The 19,161-nt window shown below is 34.9% G+C and overlaps 1 protein-coding gene across 1 annotated transcript in view; it reads left to right on the forward strand.

The window, feature by feature from the left end:
* LOC122801189 (collagen alpha-4(IV) chain-like) overlaps positions 1-19,161 on the forward strand; it is a 1,621,248-nt gene that overhangs the window by 905,178 nt on the left and 696,909 nt on the right. Inside the window, exon 23 of the mRNA XM_044070748.1 lies at positions 18,118-18,281. Coding sequence (XP_043926683.1) covers positions 18,118-18,281 — 164 coding nt within the window. The remainder of the gene's footprint in view (positions 1-18,117; positions 18,282-19,161) is intronic.

A 19,161-nucleotide genomic window follows, 5' to 3' on the forward strand; every position in this document is an offset into this window, starting at 1 on the left:
GTCTTTCTTGTTTTTTGTTTTTATAAGTTTTTGTCTGTTTCATTTTTGATTGTGTAATAAAAGAAGATGTAACCAATATGGAGAAAAGGGTTATGCTGAAATAAAACAAGTTAATGTTGCACTAGGTATGGTAAAAAGGGCACTGATGGGTGGATTTTGTGGAAGAGGGGCAAAATAATGCTAGAGTGACAGAGTTTGAAAATTATTTCACAAATACTGTAGAGCATATTGATAATACAGATCTAGATGTAAGTGAGGAAGAACAAGCGGGAGAAAGGGGGATTGAAGAAATGAAATGGGGGATAAAGTAAGCAATTTATGAGGTGGCATACAAAAAAACTAAAAAAAGAATGATTCAGAAGAACATGTTTGGGTAATTACAAAATGAAAGTGAATCAGAGGACAATATTTACATTCATATTTCAGTAGGAAGCTGTCTCAGCCATACCTCTCAACTGTTCATATTTTCACAGAATGTCCAGATTTTTTACTCATATTTTTGGTGTGTTCCTCATAAAATTTGTGGTTTTCTGGATTTTTGGGAAAAATAAGTGAGGTCGTAATTCACTAAATAATGAGGCATTTGAGTTTTAGACTTCAGAGCCTTCAAAAAAATGTACGGTAACATAAGACCTTTTATTCTAGCAACTTTCCAAGTTTAGAAGAGCAATATTTAAAATTTGTCTGTATTTTTGGGGCTTTTCCCATATTATTGTTGGCATTGTCCAGAATTTTTATGCTAGAAGGTTGAGAGTTATGGTCTCAGCAATAGAAAAGGAAAAATAAATTAATTAGGCAACAGCCTGACACTAAGTAGGGAAAGATTGCATAATTACACAAGAACAGAGATAAAGTCAAAAATTGATTTTGTGATGCTTTCAAGAACTTTAAGAGAAGTAAGTTGTTGAACTTTAAAAGTAGGTTTTCAGATCACAATGCAATGTTGTCAACAGTTGGAGAAGAGAGCGACATAATTAAAAAAGAAATTGTATGAAAAGTTTAACATGTATATAAGCAGAATTAGAAATTACGAGAAGAGAAAGAAGGAAAGAACAAAATTGTTTAATAACCGGAAGGAAACAAGAGTATTTTATTGTACATGGACAGAAGGGTGGATAAATTATAAAAACAAATATTTTAAAGAAATCACAAAGTATTGTTTGTGGAAAGCAGACATATAGTCAAAATGCTGGACTATGCAAGGCAGTGGATATATATGAGATGAGTATGTTAAGAATGAAAGACTTGTTTCAGAGGCAAGATTTTTAGGGAAAGGAAAGAAAGAGGAAGTAAGGCCTTTCATAGGGCAATAGTCAAAATATAATGAAATATAATGACCAAAATGCAAGATGGATGGAAGTGATAAGTGTTTAAAGAATCAGAAAGGAATTTCAGATGTAATGGATGAGTTTATAAGAAAAGTATATAAAGAACAGAATAAAAGAAGGGAAAAATACATGGGTAGTGAAATGCAAAAGTAATGAATAAGGGATATGTTAGACAAGGCTGTTAACATGAAAGAATTTATTATAGCTATAGGTACAGGTAGGAAAGACACTGTACCTGCAATGAAGGAATAGATTATGAGTTTTACAAAAATAAAACTATAAAAACACTACACCACCAACTCAAACTTGAAAATGAAGACTCAGACAAACTCCACTGGCAGCAATGAATATCCACAGACAAAAGATTAATTTTTAATCACTTTCGTTCTTTAATTTCATTAGAACTTCATCAGAAAATATCTAAACAGAATCAAAACCATTTAAACAACCCTCCAAAAAGGTCAAATGATCCAGTCAAACCAATAGAAACTTGCAGTGGCTTACATCACACTTGAACCAAATTAAAGGTATATACACTAAATATTAGTATACAAAGACTGCCAACTTATAAGCATAAAAAATAAATAAAAATAAAAATTTGAATTTAAATGTTAATTAAATATTCAAGCGTACTTGCACTGCAGCAAAAAGCATTTAATTTTTGCAGGGTTATTTAAATGGTTTTGATTCAGTTTAGATTTTTTCTGATGAAGTTCTAAAGAAATTAAAGAATGAATGCACTTAAAAACTAATCTTTTGTCTCTGGATATTCATCACTGGCAGTGGAGTTTCTTTGAGTCTTCTTTTACAAAAAAATATGCTTCTTAAACTGTATAAAATAAAAGATGAAAGGGAGATATAGAATGAGAAGGTATGTATGGAGGTCACAAAATGTTATGGAAAAATTGAAGAAAAAATAAAGAATTGGGTATCTTGTTGTTTTATGTAATACTAATTATAAAATATTGATGACAAAATATCAAAATAGGTATGAGGTAGTTATTAAAAAAGTAGTATAAGATGGTGTTTCTGGAGAGAAAGGGAGAGATACTAAGAAACCGTTAATATTGATTAAAGAAGTAGTGGATGATAATGGATTAGGAACCATAGAAGAAAAAATGTGAAATTAAGATAGCATGTAGTAACATTTGTCATTGCCAGATATAGGACATATTAGAGTACTATGGAATGCTGAGGAAAGGGATAGGGGTCATCAAAGATGTATATGAGAGATCTTGGTTAAATGTTTTAGTTAATGGGTTAAAACTGAATAAAATCGAAGTTGAGAAGAGATTCAAACAAGGTGTCTAATGAGTGGAGTATTATTCTGTTTAGTTACTGATGCTATAATAGGGAAAACAATAAGAATGGGAAAGAAAGCAGGAATAGTGTTCTACTGTGAGATATGTTTGTCCCTTTATCTGAGCAATGCGGATGATTTGGTGGTCATGGTAAAGAACGAGGTATGGTAATGATAATTAGTGAGCTAATAGAACTGATACAGGTGGTGGGGTTACTTTGAGTAAAGAAATGTCCAAAGGGCAGTTTCAGATGTACTATCCGGTCCATCTGGTGAATCTGGGCATTTTTAGGCAATGTTACAATTGCCTCATGTACACAGACAACCCTCTCCTCCTTCCACCAAACACTAATACATGCGAGAGATGCAATTATACAGCCAAACTGGAGGCTAAGCTCTCTCAACCCAAGATTGGACCAGGCAGTCAAGAGGAGAAGGGAATTACTTGCATCACACCACCAGTATCACATAGACCTATGAAACCAGCACTGGCAAAAAACACACATAAATACACGAAAACATACTCGGAGGCTCAAAATAAAAATCTGTAGAAGCAAGAGAGACCTCCAAAGCAGACATCCAAGCAACCTGCACCCCCCCCCCAACACAAACCATGAAACACATACTTCACAAAACCAGTGTGCCATGCAATCACAGCCCTTAAGGCAAAATAACATACCCAACACACTAGTAATAGGTGACTAGTCAGGCACACTGGTGTCCCACTCACTAAGGCTGAACAAGGAAAAGTTTACTGTTAGCTGCCTGTTGGGTGCCAGGATCCACCACATAATACAAGCACTCAGGTCACTCCAGAACAAGTACAGATATGACTCTGTCATTGTCCATGTTGGTATGAATGACCTGAGCCATATCTCCCTGGACTACATGAAAAGAGACATGGAGGAGCTCTCTGATCACGTAGCCCAGGCCAGTATGACCCTGACCCTGAGTAGCATCCTGCCCTCACCAAGAATGATACCACAGAATAGAGAAAAAATTATCAATTTCAACAATTGGCTAAGCTTCTGGTGTCATTCAAAGGGGATCCAATGTCTGTCAACCTGGGATGACATGCTCGACAAGCCACGCTGCTTTGCTAGAGATGGCTTGCACCTGTCACCCTTAGGCTTTTGAATACTGGCCAAGGCTTTTGCCAACCCCATAGTGCCTTTTTTAGGCAAGGCTCAAAAGACAAACGCACCACCATAAATTGCGCAAGTAGCAAAAAACTGAGGGTAATGCTACTCAGTGTCAGAAGTCTAAACCTCAAAATGCATGCACTCGAGGCACTCCTCAGTATGGAGAAAATCGATATATGTGCAGTAACAGAAACCTGGTTTAAGGCTCCAGAGAGCACCCCAGCACTACCAGGCTACAACTCATACCTTACATTTTGGCCACAAAACCCAGACCGAAATACAAAAGGTGGGGGAGTATCCATATTCATCAAGGACACCCACACCTCCAGGTTAGTGGCACAGCACGATGCTTCAGAGATCATCCACGTGCAACTAACAATAGGCAAAACTGCTGTTCAAATTATAGCTTGCTACAGATCACCCACCATGTCCCAGGACCCCCACTCCGCATTCCTGGAAACACTGTGAAACATAAAGGTCCTACCAAGCACCCTGATATTGGGTGATTTCAATTACCCAAACATTAACTGGGAGAACTACTCAAGTACAAACCCCCTTGCCCAACATGTCCTAGAATTTATAAACTCAAATGCCCTGGATCAACTGGTCAACACCCCCACCAGAGGTGACAACATAATGGACCTGGTCATCACCAACATGGGCGACCAGTGTTCCACCCTGGAGGTCAACCCCTTGCTGGTTAGATCTGACCATAAACTAATCACTCTGGATATCCACATTCTTCCACCACCCCCGATCAAAAAAGCCACTGTGAAAAACTTTTCAAAAGCAAACTTCACGTTACTTAAGACCGAGGTGGGAAGTTTCAAAGCCCCCATGCTAAAGGATATTGCTGTCCAAGCTGCAAAATCCTTTACTAATGCAATCTACGGGCACCTACAAGAATACATGGATCATGCTATCCCAAACAAAACCAAGACTCACTATTTCAAGAAAAGGAAACCAGTCTGGTGGACCCCTGCCATAAACAAGTTATACAGTAGAAGGAGGAAACTAGTACAGAAAAGAGAAAAATCCCAAGAAGGGAAGACATCCCTGATCAGTATCAGCAAGAAACTACATTCCCTCATAAAATCATCCAAGGCTAGCTTTGAAAGAAAAATTGCCATGGACTCCAAAGATAACAACAAGGCATTCTTTAGCTATGTCAAGAATCTAAGTGGCAATTTTCAGATCTGTTCGGAGTTAGTCCAGAATGGCACAAAATATACTGAACGACCGATATAGCCAACATCCTGGCAGACAGGTTCAGTGCAATCTTCACCCCCAAAAGGGCCCATAACTATACCAGAAGAATGTAGTGCCCCTGAAATCACAGACACTCAGGTTAAAACATGCTTCTCCAAAGCCAAAAACACAGTATCAATGGGACCAGACGGTGTCCCAGGCTGCATCCTACACAACCTCAAAGATGAACTAACCCCTCACCTAAACACACTGTTTAAACTCAGCCTCTCTAAAGGCTACATGCCCACAGAGTGGCACATAGCAACGGTTATTCCACTCCACAAAGGTGGAGCCACAACGGACCCCAGGAACTATCGCCCTATAAGCCTAACTAGCTTGGTCTGCAAAGCTATAGAGCACATCATCATGGATCTCATTAACAGAGACATTGGAAACCTCCAAACACTGGACCCTACCCAGTTCGGCTTTGTTAAGGGCAGATCATGCCTTCTAAACCTGGTGGACTTCTTTGAGACAGTTACCAAGGCTATAGACAAGGGAAAGGGGGTCCACACAGCCTACCTAGACCTTGCAAAGGCCTTTGACACCATTCCCCATTCAGGTATTATAGACAAGCTCACCAGCCTGAACATAAACCCCTACGTCAAGAGATGGGCTGCCAACTGGCTCACAGACAGAACCCACATGGTAAGAGTTGCAGGAGCTAGGTCTGACTCTAAACCAGTTACAATTGGCATCCCCCAGGGCTCAGTCCTAGGACCCCTCCTGTTTGGCATATACTTCTCAGAGGTACAGGCAAGCACAGGAGGACTATGGCTGACCAGGTTCGCAGATGACTGCAAACTAGGGGCTATAATTGACTCTCCGGCTGACACAGACATCCTCCAAAAGGGTCTCACTGAGACAGATACCTGGTGTCAAAACCATGGCCTCAAGCTAAATGCCAAAAAGTGCATAGTCATCCCCTTTGGAAAAAAAACAAAGTACCCACAAACTACCACATAGGTGGTAAGCCCCCTAAATACAGAAGACGTAATAAGGGATCTGGGGACCCAAGTAGATAGTAACCCCTCCTTTGATAATCACATTGCCAAAGTGGTAAGAAAATCCTTCTATGTGGCCCACCTAATCACAAAAGAGTTTTCATCCAGGTCAAAAGAAATCATTGGGCCCCTCTATGCATCACTCATCAGACCCATCATAGAGTACAATGCCCCATTTGGGATGTACCTTACAAGACACCTGCAACAACTGGAAAGATCACAGAAGTACCTCACCAAGAGGATCACTGGCCTCAAGCAGATGCCATACGCAGCTCAACTGAAGAAACTCCAGCTGTACTCTGTTGCATACCGCCTACTCAGAGGTGATCTCTGCTTGACATACAAGGCCATGTCCAACCCAGAATTGATGGACATGCTCCACCTAAAGAAAACCATATCCCCTCGAGCCACACGTTCCAGGGATCTAAACCTCACGACAACAATAAATAGGACGTGTTGGAGGGATAGATTCCTGCTCCAAAGGCTTCCCATGCTCTGGAACAAGATTCCAATCTACATTAGGTAGAGCTCCTCACTAACCCTCTTCAAGAGAAACCTTGAAGAGTGGATGGAAAACAGAAAGTTTACCCCAGGGATCACTTCAATGGCTCTGCTGGACAGAGGCACAGGGAACTAATCTAAGTGGCGGTGAAAGCCAACACATTCTGGCTAGGCTTATAAATGCCTTTGGGCAGATAGCCTAGTACCTACCTATGAACCTAAAAAAGGCATAGTGACAGTGTGAATACATGGTATAAATCTTGCAAGAACAGTGACAGAAATATCAGGTATGCATGTGGAAGGAAAGATTTTGCTGAAAAACAGAGGAAAGATATTTTAAGTGAAATTACAGAAATATGTTTGCTGGGAAGCTATATAATTTTATGCTTATGAAAAATATACCTTATTTATTCAGCAGTATTAGGGGAATTGTGGCATATGGGGTTATTTATTTATTTTTTTTTAGTTTCTCTTTAGAAGATTAACTAGTAGAAATTGTCATTGAAATAATTTAAGGGTCAAGAATAAATGCTATAAGAAAAGGACGGTGTACAATAAATATAAAGAAGGTGGTTTAGAATTAATAAACTCTTTAGCATTCATGGGCTCTTTTTCTCTTCCATTGGGTATTGAAGATGATAGTACAAGAAAAAGAAAGAATAACTGTAAATGTGTTGAAGATATGGTATGGAGAAGCATTGAACACGGCAGAAAATTAAAAAGAAATAGAAGAATGAGGTGGATTATCAGGACATTATAGGAAATGAATGAATGGAAAATTGTAAAAGATGAAGTACTAGAAAATAGAAAATAGTGCTATAATATGATAATACAAAGATGTTATTATATATACCAATGGGCTGAATTTTCTAAGATAAGAATAAAAAGGGAATAAAGTAATGAAAGAGAAGATTGAAAGAAGAATAGGGAAAAAGACTTTAACTTCGAAAAGGCAGAAAGTCATTAAACAACTGGAACTTCCCAAAGCAGGGAATAAAAATAAACCAGACCAGGTTGCGAACATGGAGGATATCAAATCTGTTTTGTTACCCATTCAAGAAGCTTTGGAAGAACTATCTAAGCAGGTACAGTCTTTTGGCATTTCATGTAGTCAAATTCTAGAAAGAATGGACAAAACTGAAGCTAGAATATCTGAAAATGAAGATAAAATAACACTGCTGGCTAAAAAATCTGATACTCATGACCTGGACATACAATCTATGCAAGCAAAAATCCTGGATCTGGAGGCGAGATCCAGGAGAAATAATATAATTATCAGAGGGATACCTGAGAATATTCAATACAATGATTTAATTCCTTCTATTACACAAATTTTTACAATATTGTTTAATGACTCTGACACAGCTAAACAAATAATAATAGAGAGAGCTCATAGAGCTTTGGGAGAAATGCAGGCATCAAATATATCAGGACCAGTGTATGTCAAAATTCTCAATTACCAAGATGTTAATAAAATAATAATGACTGTTAAAAAGAACGGAGGTTACATTATGTGGAATAACAATAAAGTTTCTGTGGCTCATGATTTACCTCTCCAAATAAGACAAGCTAGACAAGCTTTATCTGCTTACTGTAAATTCCTTATTGAAAAACAGATTAAATTTCAAATGAAGTATCCTAGTACTCTAATGTTTACAGTCGATGGATCTAAATATTCAGTTTCCACAAAAAAAAGAAGCAAAATCTACCTTTTTGAAGATATTTATGTCCTTGTCTACTTCAGAGAGTTAACATGGCCTTCCGTTGAGACTGCTACAGTAACAGAGGTCGGATCCATTTTTTGCTTGAACCCGAGGCTTCCGAATCCTTTGTTTCAAGTTTTAGTCCTGCAGGCCTTAATCTGATAAAACTTGTTTTTCATCGCTGGATCATTTGTGAGCTGTTTCCAAGTTTTTATGGCTCCCACGAACTCTGTCTCATCACAAAGTTACAGGAAATGCTTCTTTTGTTGTTCTGGGGCCGGTTTTGAAGTGGCGCAACTGGAAGTCCTGTGTTGAAGAATAAAAGTGTAAATTGACTATTATAGTACAAGTGGTTATACTTTAAGCACATAGGAAACATTCAATTGTTTTATATAATACATTTAATTATTTAGGTATCCAATTCTATTAGGTAATGGTGTGGTTATTTAACAGTGTTGTTGAGAGCAGCAGTTATACTAGGAAACCTTACCCCAAATACATATATATTGTTTTTTATAAATTACTCTAATTATTTAGTAGTTGGTATTTCCAGTTTTACTGATGTAATAAATTGGAAGAATATTAATAGATGCTCAAAGGAATTTAAAGTTATACAGCTTTAACTTTAGTGTTAATATGAAGTTCATATGCAGATAGTGAGTGGTCAGGCTTGCTGTCAAAATACAAAGATTGTAATTTTGTTTTAATTACTACAGATGTTGCTGTTTTGACAGTCGCTGACTACTCTGAGAATCCGTGTGTTTGTTTAATCCCTAAGATCTTAGTTAATTTAATGCCATTTGAATCACCGTGTGTTTTTTACCATCCATGTGGAACAAACAAAAGAGAATGTAATTTAAAACAAGTCAGCACTAGCATTAGGACATTTTTTAGGAAAATGTGTGCCGAGTTATTCACTGAAAATCAAAACAAACTATGCATGCAAGATCTAAGGGAATGTTAACATCTATATACAAGAATAGTACAAATGAGCAGTTATTCAATGCAGCTTTTACATGATAGCATGGTCTAGTGTTTTACTCTTCATAACAATCTTATGAACTTTTTAATCTATTTTCCAGTCATGCCTGTACTAGCATGTTATTCGCATTCAATAGACTAACTTCCACTTTTAGTTTCTTCAAACTATCAGTCTATAATACTGATAAATTTGATGGTTGCCAGCACCTTTTACTATTTTAGCTTTGTGTGCTCTTCTGAATATTACATTATAAATCTCTAAGCATGTCTTTTGATGCATGTCTTAATGCATGCTTTTCTTACTCATTTATTTGATCTAGCCTCCTCGGCATACGTGCTTATTTATTCATTTTATCTTTGTCTTTCTCTTAAGTGTTACTATACAGTATAGATTGTCTACAAGCTAATTACTGTAATGTATATTATGGCTTAGTGTCTCATTTTTGACTTCATGGGGTTTTGGAAAATATATTTTAGTTATTTTTAAGATGTATGTCTCATATAGTACAGAAAAGTATCAGTTTCGATACTTCCAGAATGTTCTTAATGGGACACAACATATTATTATCATTCGTTAGATATTAGAATTGTTTAGAGAGGAATGACAAGAATAATTTATGTTGTTAACACCTTTTTCCTTGACATAATCTCCGAAATTGATAAACAAGAGATGTAGATGTTTAGCAGTGTTTAATAGGGAATGTTTAGGTTAGGCTTTGTAGATTTAGTGGTAGTAGACATAGGTTTTTTTTGCATGATATAGTTGTAATATATTTTAATCTAAAGAACATTTATTTAGTAATGTTATTATTCCTTACAATGTTTAACAATGTGGAAAATCTATGTATGTCCTGGTCCAGGGGTTTAGTGGGTAGGCACTGGTGTGGGACCGGACTTCAACAATGCTTCCAGAAATTATATCTTTTGAAAACATATTTGAATTTATTATGTTTTGTCCAACATAAACCATATTTGAATCAATTAAAGATTGTACTATGTGGGAAATAGATTCATGGAATACGAAAGGGCTCCAGAACTTGAAAAAGAGGAAACTGTTTCTTCATTTATTTTTGCAGGCTAGGGCATGTTTTATTTTACTTCAAGAAACTCACTTGACTAATGACCAGTGGGCAGTTATTAAGGGAAAAAAATGGATCAGAGAGGTTATAGCTTCGGAAGGTAAAACTAATAGTGTGGGGGTTGCGATAGTTATAAAAAACCAATACCAAGAACAAATTCTAGACTCCAAAATAGATAAAGAGGGAAGATGGTGTTATGTGATTCTGTCATCTAATCTTTATGATAAACCTATTTTACTTCTTAACATATATGCACCATGTAACAATCAACACTTTTTTATAGTATCACTTTATTCTATTTTGAATCAATATAATAATTACTACATAATTATAGGAGGGGACTGGAATACATACCAAGATCCTAAACTCGATTAATCAAGTACACATAGGTCATTCAATACTCAAGTAGTAATAGCTTTGAGTGAACTTAAAGCTGACTTTAAATTATATGATCCTTTTAAATATGTAAGCAATCAGTTTAATACAAATAACTTCACATTTTATTCCACTTGTCACAAAATGTGGTCTAGAATAGATTTTTTCTTGATTTCAGAAAGTTTCATTATTCTAGATCCCAGTGTTTCTGTACAAGTTCGTTACTTATCAGATCATTCTAAAATTACTTTAAACTTTAATAAATACCCCAACAATAGCATATCACATAGAGGATACAATTGGACCCTAAATCCAAATTTATTAAATAAACAAGATATAATTCAGGAAACTCAGGCTGTTCTTGATCTTTTATTAGTTAGTTTATCTAAACAACAACATTTACCCAATATTGAATGGGCGACAACCAAAGCACAAGTAAGAGGGATCTTTTTGCAAAAATCTACCTATTATAAAAGAATTCAAACTAGAGATCTACAAAGACTGGAAACTAAAATCAAGTCATTAGAACAGGATTTAATTAATAAATTTAACCAGCAAACAGAAAAAGAACTATTAAAATGTCAAAAGGAGCTCTTTTTGATCCAAAATAGTAGGTTGTCATTTCATGAATATAAATTGTTGGCAAAATATGCTAATCATATTGAAATGCCTTCAAGGTCATTAGCTAGAATCATTAATCAATCGAAAATTCCTTTTCAGATCACTGAAATACAGTTCAAAAATAATAGATATACAAAATCTGAAGATATTATCAGTATTTTTGAAATGATTTATTCTCAGATTTATAGTGATCGACAGGAATCTCTCACGAATAGGATTAACAATGATTTTTGCAAAAAAAATTATTTTTCCAAAAATTGATGATAACTCCCAAATAGATTTAATTAAACCAATTTCCTCTGGGGAAATAATAGATACAATTAAAAAGTTGAAATCTCATAAAGCACCAAGACCGGATGGATTAACTGCAGAATTTTATAAAACTTTTTGTGATTCCTTTGGCAGAATACTTCCACATATATTTAATTATATAATTAACAATGGAATTAATGATCCTCACTTTAATGCATCCAGAACAATTCTTATACCTAAAGAAAACACTGACTTTCATAACCCGGATAATTATAGACCTATTTCTCTTTTAAATATTGACATGAAAATTTTGACATCTATCTTAGCTAATAGATTGAAGAAGGTAATAGACTCAATAATATCGTTTGAACAGGCTGGGTTTATGAATGCCAGACAAACTACTGACAATACTTTATCACTGCATACATTAATTTCTTATGCCTGTCAAAAAAATATTAATGTTTACACTCTCATTATTGATGCACAAAAAGCTTTTGATAGAGTTAACTTGAAATTTCTGTTTGATGTTTTATCATACCTTAGTATACCTCAAGAATTTATTTTAACATTACAAATATTATATAATAACCCATATAAAACTTTATATATCAATAAAAATTTTCTGAAAGAATACAAATTAAGAACGGAACTCATCAGGGCTGTCCTTTATCTCCTATATTATTTAATCTATATTTAGAACCATTATTTTTACATATTAAGCAAAATATATACCGTAATGCCCCAATAATTTATGGCACTAAAATATCCATGACTGCCATTGCTGATGACCTCAATATCTATTGTACGACTCCAATTTCAGATACTAAAAAAATACTAAAAGCAGTGGAAGACTTTGCTGAGGTATCCAACTACAAGATAAACCTTAAAAAAAAAAAAACGTATTTCCTTTAAAAACACCAAAGCCTTTTTCTCTTTTACCACTGGTAGGACAAGTTAAATCAGAGAACAAGATAGAGTACTTGGGGGTTATCTTTTCTACAGATAACAGAAATTTCTATGTGAATAATGTCAAGTATCTTTGGGATCATATATTGTCCGACTTAAGAAGATGGAATAATTTGAAATTATCAACAATGGCAAAAGTTTCAATAATTAAAATGAATGTGCTTCCCAGAATTTTGTACATTTTTAGATCCACTCAAGTCTTGATCCCCAGGAAATTTTTCAAACAAATTCACACAGAATCAGCTAAATTTATATGGAAACATAAGAAGACTAAAATATCATATGATAAACTGATGACTCCGAAAAATAAAGGAGGCCTAGATCTACCTAATTTTGAAATTTACTACTTAATAATAAATTCTAATAGAATTTTAAGAATAGCTTACTATGAGATATCTAGTAATAAATGGTCACCCAAATGTGTAGTTATGAATCATAAACATGTTGTAAACTTGAATATTAACCAGAAAGCTTTACCTTTTTTAAGCAAAGATACTTTTAAATTATTTTCTTTAATGGAACATATTAGAGTATATATAAGTCTAATACAAAATCTTTTCCAATCATTAAATCTCTTGCACCATATGATGATTTTTCAACCCTTTCATAAGAACGCAAATTTGAAAATCAATAATCAATTAATAGATCTTAAAAAATATCCACTTATAATTAATCTAACTTTACTTGAGATGTATCCATATCTTAATCATTCAGTTCATGATATGTTGCTGGGGATGAATCTTCCTAAATCTTACTTAATAATACTGAGACAATTAAAGGTTATCTCTATAAATTACTTTAAAGACTTTAAAATTGATGAGGAAACGTTAAATAACTGTTCAAATTTATGGTTAACTCTTAGACAAGATACCAAATTTATTACCTCTACAAGTGAACTGATAAAAGAGTTGAAATACCAAAATCAAATACTCTTGGCAAAATATTGGAAAGATAAAATACCATTGCTAGAAGAAAATAAAATATTAAAGGCAATTAACCTAACAATAAAATCAGTTTCTCTCCAAAAATTAACATTTACACAATTGATGATATTTAATAATGCCTACTATACATACCTTAGCCTGCATAAATTTAACTCGAAGAACTTGCCCAAATGTCCATACTTTAAAGATCAAACGGCGGACCTCTTGCACATGTTCTGGAGCTGTAAATGTATTTGCAAACTTTGGAATTCTTTAAAAATTCAACTACAAATGATGGGGTATCAACATTCTACACTTTCTTGGGAATTCATGATTCTACATATCCCTCCTAATAATTTGGATAGAACCCAAATGATTATACTTATAAATATTTTCTTATTAATGAAACTTTATATAGCTACAAATTGGTTGACTCCATTTCAAACTTCATGGGAAAACTTTAAAGGTTTAGCCATGAAACATATTCTAGCACACAAACGTTTAATTAAGGATAATAAAAGGAATATTAATAACCCGAAGGTGTGGGAACAAATGTTCAATATTATTTTAGTTTAATGTACCGAATTCAGCTCAACCCCAGGACATGCATACTTAATTTGAAAGTTGGTAAAAACAATCCATTCTAATGATAGTAGATCTTTTGACTCTTGTTGTTACATGTTCCTTTCTTTTCTTCATTGATTTTGTTTAACAGATGGAAGCATTCATGTAAATAGTGTACATAGTTTGTAGTATGGGTGTTAGTAACTTAATTTGGGTATATTTTGTATTTCTTTTTCTTTGTTGTTTTTCTTTATTGTATGAAAAATTAGTAAAATAATAAAGATATATTATGGAAAAAAAAGAAAGAAGAATAGGATCCTCAAGATTTTTTGTGGCAACTGACTTTAATTTGCCAGTGAAATGAATAATGACAGACAATGTTTGTCAAGAGCAGCAGACAGAGAGACATTGTTTTTCTTTTTTAGAATGCCTTAGAGCAAAGGAATTTTGGAGAAAAAGTAAGAAAATGTTGAGTAATGTAAATACTGAAACACTAATAATGGAAACAATTTTATAAGGTGAATACAATATAATGTTAAACATAATAAAATTAAATAGAAAATTATTTGTTTGTGCATGTCTTTCATGGAAAGAAAGATACAGTGAGTTAAATATAGGAAGTAGGATGTTAATGATATGACCAAAGAAATAAAGTTTTGGCTGTGGATGACAAGGTGGTATAAAACATGTGTGTAAGTATTGTAAATAATGAGACATAATATGGTAACTGTGTAAATATGTTTTTAAATAAATAAAGGTTGCCTACTCTTTTTGATAAGTGCTATGGAATCTATTACATCTATCTGAACAACTAACTCACCAGATGGGACTTGAGTTTAATGTCTCATCTAAAGGATGTTATACTTGAGAGTGTATGCCCTTATACTGCCATCATAACATATACTTACTACATATAACAGCAGGAATTACCATCCACTACTCACCTGCAAATCACTACTGCAACTTCTAAGGATTTTCTAACCAATAAAAATAGTTTCATCCCTAAAATAAGGATAGTTGTTGTCTGCAAAAAGTTTTTCATTTCCAGAAGGTTTTCTAACCTTTATAATATAGCTTTAATAAAGTAACATTTGCTGCCAGAAAAGCTATCCAGTTTGTACCTGGTGTCTTAACTAAATATAATTTAAACCTAAGAAAAAGCCTTCAGTTTTGTGGTTAAATTTAGTAAAGTTAATGTTTATAAGCAGGTTTATGAAAAATGTTAACAGCTCTCTTACAATATCTTTATTATTCCATTGCATCATATATCATTCGCAGGGAGGTAATCTGGCGCTGACTCCTCCCTCACGATACACTGTTGCTACAACAGGCATGATAACTCAGCCTGTGGTAGTTTTTTTGTTTGTTTTTTTTTTTCTTTATGTATTTTGGACAGCTTCTGCTGACTTCATTTCCCAAACATCTCCCACAGCCTAATCTCTCCACATGATGGAATAGCCTGATCCATCCATTTTCCAAAAGGTTGTCATCCCTCTTGCTGGAAGGACATCTCAGTCATCAAGCTGTGAATGCCCCTGGGGACTGGACAGGGGAATGGAGATACCAGGAATGTCACACTGCAGCCAGCTGGCTTTTCTGTTAAGCTCTACATCCCATGATGTACTGGCTTATCACACACTGCATGTCATCATGTAGGGGACACTAAAACTGGATTATTTCACCTCCATGGTGGCATATACTTTATCTAGGGTCTTGCCTACACCAGTGCATGATGTATTTACAGTCACTGATTTCCAGTACCGCAATAGGCAGCATATCAGTAATAATGCAGCTCCCCAACACACACCCCTCCTCACTCCTGAGACAGAGGTGAGCAGGCATAGCCCTTTCACTGTTCAGCCTCCCTGTTCAGCTCCTCCAGTGCTGGAGTGAATAATCAAACCCCAGTTACTTAGGTCATAGCCAGGGCTCTATCCCTCTGTGTCATGGAGCTGAGACAGTGACAACCTTCAGTGATTTAGTAGTTTGCACCTGGAACTCACTCACATACCTCATACCAGGTATATGAGACTGTACCTCATTCAAGAAGCATCTTCAGGATTACTTCAGAACTGAAACTCAATCCCAGTTTGGACTCAAATAATCATTCTTCTAGTAAAATATTCTTACTTTTTTTACTAACATTTGGTTTTCGTGTTATATGTACAATCAACTGATTAAGGGATTTTTTCTTAAACTCTTCTGCATAGAGGAATTGTTCTTTCCAAACTCTCCTGTTATAATAAGAACTTCACATATCATATCCTCTTTCATTCAGTATTTTTCAATAGTAACCTGACCCCTGCCAATCTTTCTCAGTTTGCAATTTCTTCTCATTGTTAAAGCAGATGAAGAGATTTGTGATAAAATAATTTGTTGATACAACTTTTTATTTGATTTTACATAAGTATATTTATATCATACAGAAAACACAATGAAAAATAACATAAACCCCATTGAGAGATGTGAGCCTGGAGTACTACGGCACCTTTTACGTGACTGTAGATATCTTCTTTATACTTGTTTTATTTCACTTGGTCACTAATTAATTATGTAACCTAGGTAAAGCCTTAGATTAGTCCAGCAGTTGGTTGATATGGTAATGGTATGACTTCTCAAATATCCTCTGTTATTAATTTTCCAGGATGCGGTCCTAATACAGAATCTATTCATTAGTTCCAGTTACAATGCTGTTCATAAATGCATAGATTATTACTAAGCTAAATACCCCAGGGGACATTTTTAAGCTATGCCTTGATTCTCAAGATGAGAAGCAAACCCTGTATCATGTCACATTTCCACCTTCTTCTAGTACATTTTCCTTCTTGTCTGCCATTCACTTTTTAGTTAACTTGTACTCCTTCATTTCTTAAAATCCAAGTGTAATCTCTTTCATCAAGGCCAGTAACTACAAGTATTGAATATTTTTTTATATATTTATTTGTTAATCATATAGATGAAGTGATCCACCATAGATACTTTTCAGACATCATCAAGACTATAAAGGATTTTTAAGAACAGTTTAAAGCAGTATATTGAGGGGATTTGGAAGAAACCAGAGTAATTGGAGAGAGCTCAGACAGCCACATGGAGAACAAGATGTCTCCATACATACAGTAACTAGACAACAGCTGCAAATGGAGCATACTTCTCAACTTCTTAGCACAAATTCAAAAATAATGGTGGGACAAACGCCCAAAAATGGAGACAAATTGTAAATATTTATTTTATAAACTTGGAAAGTTGCTAGATTTTTTAAAGGATATTGATGTCTGAAATTAAAATGTCTGTTATTATTTCGCAAGTTCAATCCTCATTGATTTGCCAGAAAGCCACATATTTTATGAGAAGCAGACTAAAAGTATGATGCAAAAAATATGGACATTCTGTGAAAATCAGGACAGTTGAGAGGTATGCGAAGGTGTCTGGAGCTGTGAAACAGAAACATTAATTTCTGCATTGTCCTACCACCCAGTCAGCAGTCATGTTATTAGTTCTGCTATGAGTTTCTTTTATAACGTTGAGAATGCAAATGACACGTATTCAAAATCTGTAGTTACTGCTATCCTTCTGAACTGTCAAATACTATGAATAACAACATATTATGCAGAGTTCAACTATCAGTTTCACATATTCTATTTCACAGCACTGAGGATAACTGTTTTTGTAACTCTACTTAAAATCTATGTAGCATTATTGAATGTAAATGGCTTCTTATTTTAGATTGCCTGTTTTCTTTTTATAGTTATTTCTGGGATTTCCTACTGGGGAAATCTACCCTAAAGAGGCTCTACCCAGATGGAAATAACCCTTTAACAAAACAGATAAACAACATTCATATGACTACTTAATTTCAGCACCAAGAAAAGAAAGGCCCCAATAAACAGGCAGAAATAATAATTAAAGAAGAAAATATAGTTTGTCTAGAACAGTATATATGATATTGAATTTCTATGAGTTAATGTATATTTGTGGACAGTTACCTCTGCTTAGAAAAATTACGTGCTAAAGAAATAGCCTTTTGTATTTTCAGACATGTACCATTGCTATAATGTGAATTATGTGACCTATAGAATGGTTTATTTTTTCAATTAATGTATACTTCATAAATAAATATATCTTTCCTCTAGGTGACATGGGACAGTGCCTATGTGGACAGATAGTTTTGGGGCCCAAAGGAAACATGGGGCCCCCAGGAAATGTGGGAGAGCCGGGTAAAATGGGACACCTTGGAAAACCTGGAGAACGAGGAGATAAAGGTCTTCCAGGATCTATGGGACCAAAAGGCTTAAAGGTAAAAAAAAAGTATTTAAAGAAATAGCCAAAGAGTGAGCAGTTGTGTACAAAATATTTATTTACTCCTCATAGCACCTACCAATAAAATATTATAATAAAAATCATTAGAGTGAGGTATGCAAAGGGGTGGTCTTCATTAAAACTGCCTAAGGTTCCCCCTTTTGTTCTGCTTCTTTGAAGTCTCATCTCTAGTACTTTTATATTGTTATTATCTATATCTATCTATGTGTTTGTGTGTGTGTGTGTGTGTGTGTGTGTGTGTGTGTGTGTGTGTGTGTGTGTGTGTGTGTGTGTGTGTGTGTGTGTGTGTTTGTATTTATTTATTTTATTTGTTTGTTAACTGGGTAGTGTCCGACTGGGCCAGAGGCCCGTTTTCAGCAGAGACCCAGGGAGAAAAGCTCCACATTGTACAATACAAATATAATACAGAATAATAATAATAATACATTCAGGAGTGAGTTATATACAAAAGTAACTTGAGATTTATCTACATAAGAAAAGAAAAATCTAAATTAATTTCAACAGTAATGATACAGAAATGCCAATTGAGCAGAAAAAGTAAGAGAACTGAGTAACAGTGGCAAATATCATATGAGGTAAGAGTAATGAGTGTTGTAAGCTAGAAACGTGTCTGTAGTGTATTGCATTATGCTGATACTAGATATGGAGTGTAGATGGCAGAGTCCAGAAGAGAGGTTGAATAAGAATTTCAGGTAGGGTGGGGAGGGTAAGGGAAAGCAGAGAATAATAGGTTGTATGAAGTAGGTGAAATCTGAAGGGGTTGGTAAAGGGTATGGGAGAGAGATTAGCCAGGAGAGTGGCAAGAGCACAGCCAGTGATTAGCAAGGTGGTCTTTTAGGAGGACTTTGAACTGATGG

Source organism: Protopterus annectens, chromosome 4.part1 (assembly GCF_019279795.1).
Source record: "Protopterus annectens isolate FY-2018-M chromosome 4.part1, PAN1.0, whole genome shotgun sequence".
Classification (NCBI taxonomy): Eukaryota; Metazoa; Chordata; order Ceratodontiformes; family Protopteridae; genus Protopterus; species Protopterus annectens.